The 14,269-nt window shown below is 43.6% G+C and overlaps 1 protein-coding gene across 8 annotated transcripts in view; it reads right to left on the bottom strand.

Moving 5' to 3' along the window:
* Nucleotides 1-481: 481 nt before the first annotated feature.
* RCL1 (RNA terminal phosphate cyclase like 1) overlaps nucleotides 482-14,269 on the bottom strand; it is a 60,029-nt gene continuing 46,241 nt past the window's right edge. For 6 of the 8 annotated variants that reach the window (XM_036331038.1, XM_036331041.1, XM_036331045.1 and 3 more), the window contains 2 exons: nucleotides 9,900-10,003; nucleotides 482-799 (listed from right to left, as the gene is read on the bottom strand). In XM_036331038.1, the coding sequence (XP_036186931.1) occupies nucleotides 649-799; nucleotides 9,900-10,003 (255 nt within the window). In that variant the 3' untranslated portion in view covers nucleotides 482-648. Of the gene's footprint in view, nucleotides 800-2,502; nucleotides 2,552-9,497; nucleotides 9,521-9,899; nucleotides 10,004-14,269 lie in introns of those variants that run through there. The other 2 variants (XM_036331039.1, XM_036331042.1) reach the window with 2 other exon arrangements.

Raw genomic sequence — 14,269 nt, 5'->3', positions numbered from 1 at the left:
TAATTGGACCCCTTCCTCCCCAACCCCCCAACCCCCAGGCACTCATCCCCACACACACAAGGAAACAAACAGGGAGCAGAATCTGTCTCCAAGGCAGCCAAGTCCAATCCGACGATGAGGGATGAAATGGTCTCATATACCGGTTTTGGTTTTTTTTCTGAAATTTGCATAACACTGCATTACTCATAAAGAGTTTCCACTGTGATTGTCTCATTTAATCCCTTCACAGGAACCAAGGTTCAAACAGGTCCATCCTTGCAGAAAGAACAGTAACAGATGCCACAGGTCTGGAAAACGGCCACACGACAGGAGCCCAGGGATGTGGGCCGAGGAAGCACGGCTGACATGGAGCTGTGCTGATGGTCTAGCAGCGTGACTGTGTCCTGCAGGCCTGTTCTTTGTCCAGGTAAGCGAAGGGAGCACATCGTGACAGGCCTCCTGAGGAATGGCAATACCACTGGAGAAATGGCTGGAAACCACATGATATAAAATGTCTTTTATTTGCATATTCTGATTGTTTTTAAATGGAAAGTGAAGAAAGGCCTCAATACCCGAGGCTCTGCTGCCCTGTTTGGACTTAGTCCCTCTGGGTCCTTGGCAGCTTCTGCTTTGTCTGTAAGCGTTGGGGCCTTTGATCCTGTGACAGCATCACTTGAGGGTCTTGCTAAGGTTGGAGAAGCCAATGCCAACACAGGTCATGAGCACTTTATCCCCGCCCTTGCGTTCTTCGCCACACGGCTTGGTCTCAATTTTAAACATAATCTGGAAAAAGCTCTTCAAATGCCGCAAAAATTCTATCCTAAAATATAAAAAAGGGGAAGAATGAAAGAGGAATTTGATTTTTTTAAAATATGTTTTTATTTGTTTCAAAGAGGAAGGGAGAGGGAGAGAGAAAGAGGGAGCTACATCCATGATGAAAGATAATCATTGATTGGCTGCCTCCTGCTCGCCCCCCAATTGAGATTGAGCCTGCAACCTGGGCATGTGCCCTGAATGGGAATCAGCCAGAATCAAACCGTGACCTCCTGGTTCATAAGTCGACGCTCAACCACTGAACCACACCAGCCAGGCAGAATTTGATTTTATTTAAAGTTCTCCTCCACCTAGAACCCAAGCTTTCAATTTCAAATCAAGAGGAATGACCAAAATTAAGCCATTCTCATCAAGCTGATTAAATAATATTCCTTTATAGCCTACCAGCTTCCAAAGAGGATTTGTGTATGTGTAGAGATGCACACAATACAAGCAGATGGCTTAAAGAAATAATGTTAGAGGTTAGTACACAACAGGTTAAGTCCTGTCCTGGACCCGTGTTACAGTGGACATAAATGTGGCATTACTCTGAGTGGCTCCTGCAAAGAGAGAAACACATACTGTCACGATTCACAGCGTCATGCAGTAAAACCAAAGCAGAATGACTACTGCTGACGCCAAAACAGAGATGTGTCTCTTCATTCCTCAACCTCGACAACCCCCTTCCACTCAGTTAACAAATATTTACTGAATGCCTACAATGTGTCAGGCACTGTTCTTGGTGCAGGAGATGATGCAGTCATCTAAAAATCCCTTCTCACATGACATTTTTCAATCTAATGGGGCAGACAAGGGAAGTTAACTATTCTTGAAAGGGGAAATTTAAATAGCAAACAAGGCAGATGAGGAGGAAATGTGGGTATAACAACATCTGTGTGTACATGGAAGGAGGCAATATTAAGTAAGGTGGCCAGGAAAATGCTCACAGTAAATATGGCAAGAAGTTTCATGAGGCTGTTTCTTGTCGTCTCCCTTAAGACAGAGCTACGGCTTCACCCCAAGAGTACCTTTGGGAACAGCAAATCTGTGGCAGGACCACGATATGAGTATGTAGGCTTCTCCTGGGCTGGCCTATAAGACCCACCTGAAGAACTCATTAATCATACAGGTTCCTGAAGGCTCTGATCCACTGGCAACTGATGGGGAAGGCATATCCATGTGGAAGAGCCCAGAATCACAGGCACATGTAAAGAGTCCCCCTTCCCACCCTTTTCCAGGCCCTGTCTCTCCAGTACAGAGGAGCCAGAAAGCTATTATTCACAAGCACCCCTGATGGTTTTTATCAGGCAAGTTTGAAAAACATTGGTTTAGTTAGGAACAGATGGTCTGTATACCTGAAATAAAAGTATTCCAGCAATCTTGTGTTGTGCTGCCAATCAAACCATCCAAACTCCCTACCCGGGCCAGATAGTTCTCAGCACTGAATGTACATGGGATCAACCGAGGAGCTTTCAAAATACTTATCCTGATATGCAGGTCAAGGGAACAGAATTGAGAGTCAAGAAATAACCCATTTACATTCAACTGATTTTCAAAAAGGGTGCCAAGATAATCCAACAGGAAAAGAATAATCTTCTCAATAATGGTGCTGGAACAACTTCACATAGGCCCTTTCTTCACATCATACATAAAAAATAACTCAATACTGACCCAAGATCTGCACGTAAGAGCTAAAACTATAAAACTCACAGAAGAAAACAGGAGTAAATATTCATGATCTTGGGCTAGGTGGTGTTTTCTTAGACACAACAGGAAAAGCAGAATGATGAAAGAAAAAAATGAATAAATTGGACTTCATAAAAATTAAAACCTTTTGTGGACACTATCAAGATAGTGAAAATACAGTCCCCAAGGAGAAAATATTTTAAATCATATATCTGATATGGGTCTAGTATATAGGATATATAAAGAATTCTTGCAACTCAATAATAAAAATCCAAATAACCCAATTTAATAATGGGTAAAGGATCTGCAAAGACATTTTTCTAAAGATATCCATATAACCAATAACCACATGAAAACATGTTCAACATCATTAGTTATTAGGGAAGTGGAAATCAAAACCACTATGAGATACCACTTCACACCCAATAAAATGGTTATGAGTGGGTCAGATAAAAAATGGTCACCACTGTGGAAAAGTCTGGCAGTTCTTCAAAATGTTAAACAAGGAGTTATCATGTGATGCAAGAATTCTACTTTTAGGTATATACAGAAATGAAAACATGCACCCCCACAAAAACTTGTCCACAAATGTTCAAAGGAGCATTATTCATAATAGTAAAAAAGTGGAAACAACTCAAATGCCCATTAACTGATGAGTGGATAAACAAAATGTGGTACATCCATACAATGGAATACTATTCAGCCATAAAAAGAAACAAAATACAGGTACATGCTACAATATGGATGAACTTAGAAAACATTACGCTAAGTGAAAGAAGCCAGTCACCAAGAAACTCATTGTATGATTCTATTTACATGAAATGGACAGAACAGGCAACTCTATTATAGAGGCAGAGAGCAGATTAGTGATTGCCTTGGGCTGGGAGGATTGGGAGGAATGGGACAGAGCCATGAATGAGTAAAGGGTTTCTTTCCGAGATGGTGAAAATGTTCTAAAATTAGATGGTAGTTATATTTACTTTGTGAATATACTAAAAACCATTGAGTGGTACACTTTAAGGTAGTATATGAATTATATTTCAAAAAAGCTACTTAAATAAATAATATATATTTGTGAAGTTAAAAAGTAGTATTGATCCCGGCTCATACCCTCAGAGTATATACCAAACTCAATATAATGCCTTCTGCAATGAATTTCCCACCCCTTCCTGTCCCTCTGTCCTAATCAATCTAGTCAAAGTAGAGAAAGACAAAAAGGAGGAAAGGGGGCCTAAACAATTCCTCACCCTATCTGGCTGACATGACCGGCATGCCAGTGGTTAAGAAATGAAACAGGAACTCCCTGGAGAGTATTGCTGATAAGTGCTACATGCACACACAAAAATTTCTTACTTCTTTTTAAAAATTTTTTCACTTATTTATTTTTAGAGAGAGAGGAAGGGAGAAGGATAGAAACATTGATGAGAGAAACATCATCGATCTGCTGCCTCCTGCATGTCCTCTACTGGGGATGGAGCCTGCAACCCAGGCATGTGCCTTGACTCAGAATCAAACCAGTGACTTATTGGTTCCTGGGTCGATGCTCAACCACTGACCCACACCAGCCAGACATCACCTCTTTTCAAAAATTAGAGAGAGAGCAGGGGGAAGGGGAAAAGGAAGGGCGGGGGGGAGAGAGAAACATTGATTTGCTGTTCCACAACCAATGTTATTTATACATTCATTGGCTGCTTCTTGTACGTGCCCTAATGAGAGACTGAACTTGCAACCTTGGCATATCGGGACAATGCTCTAACCAACTGAGTTACCCGGCCAGGGCCAATTCCTCTCTCTCCACTGAAACCCATTATACATGATAGGCATTATGTCTGGCATTCACTAATGAGGCAAGAAATAGAATTTAGGAGTTAGGACTAATTTTGAGAAATGACTTAGCAATTAAGGGAAGTCAGTTCTTTCCCTGCTGCCTTTCCTGTCTTACCAATTTTCAGGTTTTTGCACCCCACCCTGTCCTAGGAAAAAAAGAAAAACATCACACCCATAGATAAACAGTCCACATCTGTGGGCAAAGTCTCCAGCTGGCAGCAGTGCAGACAAAGCCAGCATCTCACCCACTCATCTGCATTCTGAGGAGGAAACAGCAGCTTTCTTTCTCTCTCTCTCTCTCTCTCTCTCTCTCTCTCTCTCTCTCTCTCTCTCTCTCTCTTTCTCTCTCTCTCTCTCACTGCTGACCGGGCTCTAATACAGGCCTGCTACCAGAGCCTCCCCAGCCTACTTCACTCTGAATCGTTCAACTGTGCTGGAAAAACCAGACACCCACCAGCTGGCAGAACTCCTAAGAGGCCTCAGCTTGCTTCAGATCTCTTGGAGAAGGATGGAGAAACACAGGTTTGAGTGTGCAGGCCTACATATTTGCAGCTCTGAGGTATTTGTAGCCTTTGGAATCGTTAGAAAAAGCAAAGTCGGTTCCACTTTTTACACAATGTTCTGCCAATGGCCTGTCTGAGGAAGACTCTGTAAGTGACTGGATTAAGGCATGCTTCAGAATGTCCTCCTACCTCCAGCTATCAAACATGCTCAGAGCCGAGAAACAACCACAGACAATATTAAATCCTAGCAAAGTCTCTTTAAGAAAATGAAAAGCAAACAGAGAATAAACTCGCCCCACATACACACGCAGTGAGCAAAGGTCACATCCGGTGCTGATCCACATCCTTCTCCACAGCCCCAAGCACAGGCCCCACCAGGCCCCGCCTCTTCCCTTTCCTTCTCTTCCAAGCACCATTCTGTAGATCCACACTTCCCAGACACAACCACATGGCCGCACAGCCAGGCAAAAGAGAGCCATGCACGCAGAGCCTTGAGAGAGAGGACAGCCCACCTGCGCAGTGTAACTGGCAACTTTTTAGACCAACCATGTTGGGCAGCTGGGACTGTAATTCCCGTGAGAAGGACTTAAGAGAACTAAATCTGTAGTAAACTTTTTTTCCTAATACAAAGTGACTTATCTAAAAAAACAAAAAACCCAGAACCATGAAAGCCTCCAGGCCACCTGAGAAGCAGGTTTCGAGAATCCTGGAAAACAGAGATAATTTTTCCCGTATATCTTCCAAGAGTAGGTTGTTCCCACCAGCACTGTTGATCAACAGGTGACAGCCACTGGGCTCAAAGTCATCTATCCTTTGAATCCCAACTGCCCAGGATTGACCAGGTGCCAGGCCCTGCCCCTTAAAATACAGCACCTCTCACCAGGTCCCTCTTCTGATGTCTGCTGGAGAGTGGAGGTGAAAGCAATCATGGGGAGTGCGCGCGCACGCGCTCCCCCCTCCCCCCCTCTCAATTCCACAAACACAAACCACAACAGAGGGTCTTGATTCCTGCTCCACCAAACCACTCAGATATTGGGGTTACCTACTTCTCAGGTCTAAGGAGGGGTAAGAGACCTGGGGGTGAGAAGAGAATCTGCTGGATGGGGCCCCTGTAGTCATTACACCACAGCTTTAAATGTATCGGCGATGCTCTTTCTCCAGACAGAGGCTTTCCCAAAGCCCAGCTGGCCTCTGCTCTAAGAACAAACTCGGTTATAAAGACAGAAGGAGACAGACAGGCTGGTTGCATGGTTGGGAGATGTGGGTCCCAGGACAACTTTGGCTAAAATCTCACTATGAGCAGGTCCCTGAACTCTCTTGCTCATCCAAAAAGTAAAGACATCACTTGCTTTTACCATATGCCAAATATGGTCTGCGGCTCAAACAGTTTAATAAAGGTGACAGGGCTTTGCAGCACTTAAACACAATTAAATCACAACTGTCAGGGGGAGTGGTACCCTGCCAGCTGAGGAGAGCACTTAAACAACTGAACCCAAATAGCTGCAGGTTTGGCCGGCACGAAAAACCGAAGAGGCATGGTTCATTTTAGACTGCAAGTAAAGACAGGAGATCATTTTGTTGCATAATTTGAACTGAGGATTCTGGAAAGGCGTGGAATGGCATCCTGCCTCGGGCAGGGAGGTGTCTGAAGTCCAGCAACAGGGGCGGAATCCCAGCACTTGCATAAGAGCAGTGGGTCAGGGAAGCATGGACTCTGGGCAAGACTGCCTGGCTCTGAACTCCACTTGCTGACTATGTGACCTTTGGCACATGACTCAACTTCTCTGTGCCTCAGTCCCCACACCTGTAAAATGGAGTGTGCAATAGTAACCTCCTAGGGTTATGATGAAAACTAAATGAGTTCGCATTTGTCAAGTGCTTAAAACATTGGGCCAGCAGTAAATACTGTGTTTGTTAAATAAACACCTACCTTACAGAGTTCTTGGGAACAGTAAGTGAGATGTGTGTTGTTTATTTAGCAATATGACTGCGGTAGTTGGTCATAAATTTAAAAATTAATGGACACAGATTTATAGATATCTGAGCAAACACTTCACAGCTGACTTCAGGCCTGAGATAACCCAAAGCAAGTTTACTGGGCCTCCTGGTGTTCAGAGTGACCTTAACAGGAGATTGGGTTTTCCCAGGCTGGGGCACGGCAAGGGCGTACCCAGGCGGAAACTGCAGTGTCCAGCACTGATTGGGCTCTGCCAGGCCCACTGCATTGCTGGCTGGGAGCACTAAGTACCTGACCTTTTTAAGCCTTGCTCCATCTCCACAAACCCGACTTCAGGACCATTCACCTTCTCCACAGATAAGACCAAGGCTCAGAGATGCTACATGCTGTCACCCGGTGTTTCCCAGGAGAGCTAGCACTGAAATCAGGGAGGCTGCACTTCCACGACCATGTACTGACAACATGTAACTGCAGTCTCCAATCAGATAATTTGTGAAAGTGTGATTTTCTTGCTGTTAATTCCACTTTTAAATAAAGTATAAATCCTCCCTAAACTGTAATATTAAGCTTTTTCAGGGGAAGGTGGAATCACTGTCACCAATTGTAAACTACCTGAAACTCAACAAAATGAACAGAAATAGATTTTCCGCATACCAGCATGTTAGCCAATACTATTTTATTCTTCTGAAAAACATCTCTCTGGCCTTCCCAAAAGATTTCACACATATAGATGTGCTTTCTCAAGTAACACAGGAAACCAGCAACAGAAGTAAGACAGAGGGAAGAATAAAGGGAAGAACAGACACCCTTATTTTCCAGAAAGGGTTTCAAAGCAATACTATAAGAAAACACATCCCCCTTAATCCCATGCTCTATAAAAAAAAACAAAAAAAAACTTAAAAAACTTTTTAAACAAATCAGAATGTGAAAACTGCCACAAGAAATACATTTCTTGATTCTAGTTTTCTTGAGAAATTTGAGAATTCAAAAAGTAGATTTTTATGACTTTAAGTATACTTTATAAAAATAAGTGAGTTTGGTCTCCAAAACTCTTGAATCCAACTAGGATCCCCACCTGCCACCACAATTATACTAACTACAGATTCTGTGCCTTTTTCATCCTAAGCTGTACTCACAAATACGATGATAACTTTGTCTATTTGGTCCTAGAAGGACATCTATTTCTTTCCACCTTTGCCCTTCATCACTCTGGATTCCTGGAGCCTTCCACAATGATAACAAGCAACAAGGTTCCCAAACAGATACAGCTTTCAAAAATAAACTCCTTACAACCTCCTGCACCACCGTGTGCTCGCTTACCAAAAAGAAAGGAGGCGGTGCTGTCCACCCCATGGCAGCCCCTCCTTCGTGAAACCCCAGGAGGCAGGAAACCCAGAGAAACATAGCCCCAAGTTTCAAACACAATTCTGCTATTTGCCCCAGGCCTGTAAAGCTCCATTCAGAGCAGACCACTTTGTTTTCCTGGGAGATGCAGTCATTTTAGACGAGGTTTCTGGAAGAGAAGACTGCAATTAATGTTTGGTGAGGGGGTATATGAGGAGGATACAGGAACTTGAAAAAAAAATCCAGGCACATCTTGACCATCTCCACAGGGACTGCTGACTTGAAAAAAACTATAAAGGCCCTGTAGCCAAACTGAAAAAAAAAATCTCTAAGAGCCAAAAAAAAAAAAAAGGGTCAAGGAAAACTAAAAATATAGATTTCCTTTTGCACATAATGTTCTGCCAAACCCCATGCCCCACGACCACACACATCTAGAGACTGCCTCAAGCGGTGTGAGCGGTCAGGCTTTCGCTGCCCTGAAGCAGGGGCTGGGAAGGCTGCAGCGGCAGCAGCAGCAAGAGAGTTGGCTGAAGGGGCCTGGTGGTCACAGAGCAGTCAGCGCTTCCAGCCAAGGCTCTACTGGAAGTGAAGCTCTGCACTCAGGCCCTGTGTGTGCTCCCTCGCCTCCTCTCCAAACACCTTAGCTACAAAGTCTGTTTCAGCAATGTTGATCCCTGGTGTTAGTGTTCCACTGAGGATTACTCGATTTCAGGTGCCTGTCCCATGAAATATTTTACAACTGTTAGCAGATAATGTGGTTCCTCACTAGCTTCCTGCTTATCAGTCTTCCCCCACTGCTCAGAGTGTCTTCTCTTCCATTGCCATGTTCCAAAAAACCTCCCACCACCAACTCCAAATAAAAAAACCTCCAAAACAATCTCTTTCAAGCTTCTGGTCTCCATGCGCCCCAAGCGATGTTCCAGAGGTACAATGGCCCCTCCGCAGTGCTGGCCCCTTACTCAATGTGATGGCACCACCATTCTTCAGTTATCACAGTACTGTACCTTCCAGATATACAGCATCGGTACCATGATAACCGAAAAAGGACAGTTCAGTCTATATCTACCTGAGTGTCTCCTCCCACACAGGCCCACTCCCGCCCCACCCACAGATGGCCATGTCATGATCTCGAGCACATGGACGCACACCCAGAGGTCAGGGCTCAAACAGGCTGCTTACAGCAAGCTCATCTGCTACCTATGGGAAGTGCTGCTTCCACTGTGCTGTTAACAAACAATCCATCCGTCTTCTCATCGGCTGCTCTTTTTGTAGAGCGCTTGCTTTAATGCCTCAGGAGTCATCTTCTGATAACATCCAATGGCCTCAGACTCACTTTTACAATATCCCCACTGGTCCAATGGCATTACTATAGACTTTGCCTCTTTTTTCCTTTTTCCAGCCAGTTTATACCCTATCATGTTGGACAAAAAGACGGCCCTATTTGCCATGGGTAGGGAAAAGAGGGGATTAAAAAAAAAACCTAACAAAATCTAAGTTATAATGGAACCAGATTACCTCCAAAATGAGAAAAATCTAAAGCACAGACAAAAGAACTGTCTAATATACCACACAACTTCAATGGCATGGGAATAATGCAACTACAGAAGAGAAAGGAAGGCAAGATGCCTGCTAAACACCAGGTTAAGACTGATAACCTCCAGCTCATTCCAGGATCAGTCCAAGCAGGTGTTCATAGTGATAGGCTATGCACAGTCCAGCACTTTTATCATGTCATGCAACTGGAAGATTAAATTGGACAGCAGTAATGAGGCTGAGCGAAAACAACTCACGTGTAGGGAGAGAGCGGTCCTAGCAGGACTTTGGAAACGTCCTGCTGCCCAAGGGTCATGAACAACAGAGCCAGGCTTTGGTTGGTCGAGTCCACACATCCACCCTATAAATACAAACACTTTCAAGATTAGTCGTTATACCAACCAGAGAATGGAAAACCAAGGAAACAGTCACAAATACCCAGAGTATCAGAACCACAGAAGAGCAGATTGCAAAGTTCAAGCAATAATAAAACAGAATACAAGTCTTTTCAGAGGAATCCTTGTATCACTTAACTTTGGGGGGTTAAACTAACTGGTCATCAAAGCAATTGTATTAGCTGAGACCATCAGAATAAATAGACATTCAAGTTTACTGAGGTGTATCTAAGGAAAAATAAAAATTCCCCTCCGTAATTAAAGCGGCAGCAGCAGCAGGACACATAAACAAAAAAAGCATAATCAGTTCCAGGAAATGTACAGGTCATTAACAAGGGTGAGGTGGATGCGGCTTGTTTATTTAATCTGCCAGGGAACACCACAGTCAATCTGGCATGAAAGGGCCTTAGCCTAAAACTTATCCCATCACATTCAAAACTGCTTGTCAAGTTACATTAGTGTCTCCTTGTGACTCTTCCTGTGCACCTTTAACTGAAGAATTACTAAGACCAGATTTCTCCATTCTTACTACTTATGTACTATTTCCCGCCACTTTTCCTTCCTTTTCTCCCAAATCGATAAGCACAACAGAATCTTCACAAACTTTCTCCTGAGGATTGTTTTGGTTGCCTTTCTTCTTTCATTCTTGGGTTTCCTGACCATTTCAGCCATTCTGCTTCTACTACATGCATGCATGACTGTTGTTTATATGTGTGCCTTAAAAATGTCTTTATTGCTCTGGCCAGTGTTGCTGAAGTGGTTAGAGTGTCAGCCTGCACACCAAAGGGTCTCAGATTCGAATCCCAGTCAAGGGCATGTACTTGGGTTTCAGGTTCACTCCCTGCCCCCATTGGGGCATGTGCAGGGAGGCAACCAGTCGATGTGTCTCTCACATCGGTGTTTCTTTCTCTCTCTCTCTCTCTCTCTCTCTCTCTCTCTCTCTCTCTCTCTCTCTCTCTCTCCCTCCCTCCCTCCCTCCCTCCCTCCCTCCCTCCCTCCCTCCCTCATTCCGACTCTCTCTGAAAAGCAATGGAAAAAACGTATCCTCAGGTGAGAATTAGCAAACACAAAAAAGTCTTTCTGATCATTCTTTCTGAGATAACTTTATTTAAAACAATTCAAACTTACATTGTACACAGTGAAAGTGGGATGACCTTGAATTTCTACGTATTTTGTACATGCCACAAAAAGAACCCAGTTTCTGATGATGGCACATCACTATCCAAGCCCAGACTCCCAGACTTTAAACAGAACACGTGGCCACTCTCTTCTTAAAAAAAAAAAAAGAAAAAAGTTTTTATTGATTTTAGAGAAAGGAGAAGGGAGAGGGAGAAACGATGAGAGAGAAAGAAACATAATCAGCCGCCTCCTGCACGTGCAACCCAGGTACGTGCCCTGATTGGGAACCGAACCGGCGACCTCTTGGTGCATGGGGATGATGTTCAACCACTAAGCCACACCAGCCAGGCAACCTCTCTCAAATGCATGCAGTGTAGGGAATAAATCAATTATCAGCACAAACAGTCACTCTTTGCCATCAGATCTCATTTACAACTGAGCAGGAAAATAAGGGGGCTTATCCTACTGCCAGCTTTTATGAAAATCTACTGCTCTTCCTAAACTACCTTAAAGGGCAATTATTTCTCTCTAAGCCAGTGGTTCTCAACCATCTGGCCCTTTAAATACAGTTCCTCATGTTGTGACCCAACCATAAAATTATTTTCGTTGCTACTTCATAACTGTAATGTTGCTACTGTTATGAATTGTAATATAAATATCTGATATGCAGGATGGTCTTAGGTAACCCCTGTGAAAGGGTGGTTCGACCGCCAAAGGGGTCACGACCCACAGGTTGAGAACCGCTGCTCTAAGCCAATGTTAGGACAAGAGGTGTAACATACGTATTTCCATTAAAAAACAAACAAACAAACAAACAAAAAACTCTAACCCATGGAGAATCTGAGGACCAATGAAAGTGTTTTTACAAAACTTGCTCCTTTCATAGACTGTTAAGTGTTTCAAGAGATTTAGACAGAAGGGCATGTTGGAGAAGGTCAGGAGAGGACTCCCACTCCTGCAAGTGGGGACAGCAGCACACGTGGTGGGGACAGGAGTTGGGGGTGGGGTGGGGGGTAGGAGACAGAGGCAGCTTAAAAGATGAACAGAAAAAGCAGTTTCAGAAAGCCTGGAACACAATCAAGAGGACTTGGTTGGTAACTGATGAGACATAAATAGAACAAGAGGGATTAGATCAGAGGACTATAATGTTGATAAAAATAAACAGTACCTTCAAAGGGGACATGTTTTTATTATTCTTTTAAACCATGTCATGTCACAGACATATAAAGAATTATTCATAAGAACATGAAGCATTTTCATCCTTTTAACAACTAAAGACCATAGACCAGCCGTGGGCAAACTACGGCCCACAGGACGGATCTGGCCCGTTTGAAATGAATAAAACTAAAAAAAAAAAAAAAAAAAGACCGTACCCTTTTATGTAATGATGTTTACTTTGAATTTATATTAGTTCACACAAACACTCCATCCATGCTTTTGTTCCGGCCCTCCGGTCCAGTTTAAGAACCCAATGTGGCCCTCGAGTCAAAAAGTTTGCCCACCCCTGCCATAGACACACACAAAAGAAATTTTCTTAATGATTAGAACAAACAAACTTGGTGTAGGCACAATGAAATGGTTTTAAGTAGAACTTAACTAGAGTAAAGGGGGGAAAATAAAATAACTTAATCCAGATTGCATGTTTTCTCTCTGTGGCCTTGCTTTCACCCCGAGGCCTATAACGTGCTATTTATGAGGATACAGAACCCTCCCTCCAGCTGGGCTCTTCTGTAATGTGATGCTTCCAATTCCCCCAGGTCTACTGGAGAGAGATGGGAGGGTCCCCACGGTCAGAGGGCCTGCAAGCCACAAGGAAGGGAAACCTGAACCAGCTGCCAGGGGCTTAGGGACGCATGGATCACATGCACCGTCTGTAGTCAACTGATAGTCCTCGGACCACTGGTGGCCCATGAGGTCCGAAAGGTTAGCGACTGCTGGTTTAAGGAAACCTTTGGAGCAGCAGTCGCCAACCAGTGGTCCATGGACCAGACGGTCCATGAGATCCAAAAGGTTGGCGACCGCTGGTCTAGATGACTAACTTCCTGAACTAAGTGACATGGTAAGCTCTTGATCATTTATTTACTCCCAACTTTTAATTACTATTCATCTTTCAAAAAAAATCACTAAATTAAGCATCAAACACAGGGCTGATTTAGCATCAAAAAAGCTAAGGCCAGCCTTTGGCCACACAAGTAGTGTGAGAAGATACTTCCTCCTGCAGGAGGATTTCATTTGAGAGGGCATTTCTTTCCGCCACTATTTGCTAGCTGAATGGTGAGGACAGGGAGTACAGTCACTCCGCTGAAGACACAATTATAGGTCCTTTGTCTTCCATTTTAATTAGATGAACATTAATTAAAACCATTAAGACCTGGACATTTTAGTGAACTCTGAAGCAGTTCATTCTTACTTGTTCCACCTTGCAACCAATGAGGTATTGTTGAGAACGGTGATTGGACCGGGAGAAGACTTGGCTGTAGGCTGTTTTCCTTAACCAGGCCTGTGCAGGGATCAATACCCATGAACCAGGCGTCACTCTACCACAATGATTAAGAAATTACAGCGACAAAAAGTATTTAAAAATAAAACAAAATCACCTCTTTTATTTCATAAGGGCTCACATATGATCTTTTTTTAAAATATATTTTATTGATATTTTACAGAGAGGAAGGGAGAGGGATAGTCAGAAACATCAATGCGAGAGAAATATGGATCAGCTGCCTCCTGCACATCCCCTAGTGGGGATGTGCCCACAACCAAGGTACATGCCCCTGACTAGAGCTGAACCTGGGACCCTTCAGTCCGCAGGCCGATGCTCTATCTACTGAGCCAAACCAGTTAGGGCTCACATATGATTTTTGCTACTTTAAACAGGGCAAAGCTTCCTTGGAGACTTCAGGAAAGAACCACAGAAATATCAACTAACTGAGACTAAATACACAGATAAATACAGAGATGAAAGGCTCTTCAGCTGAAGAGAAAAGACAATTTACAAACACTATACACCATGCAATAGCAAATCACCCAAAGTATAGTTTTTGCTAGTGCTCAGCTCAAGAATGTGGGGCCTCAAAAACAGAGCAGAGAAATAAGCATTCCTGGGAGCCTGTCCT

This window comes from Myotis myotis, unplaced genomic scaffold, assembly GCF_014108235.1.
Source record: "Myotis myotis isolate mMyoMyo1 unplaced genomic scaffold, mMyoMyo1.p scaffold_m19_p_12, whole genome shotgun sequence".
NCBI classification, from domain to species: Eukaryota; Metazoa; Chordata; class Mammalia; order Chiroptera; family Vespertilionidae; genus Myotis; species Myotis myotis.
The sequence above is the reverse complement of the archived record's forward strand: the minus strand, read 5'-3'. Positions and strand labels throughout refer to the sequence as shown.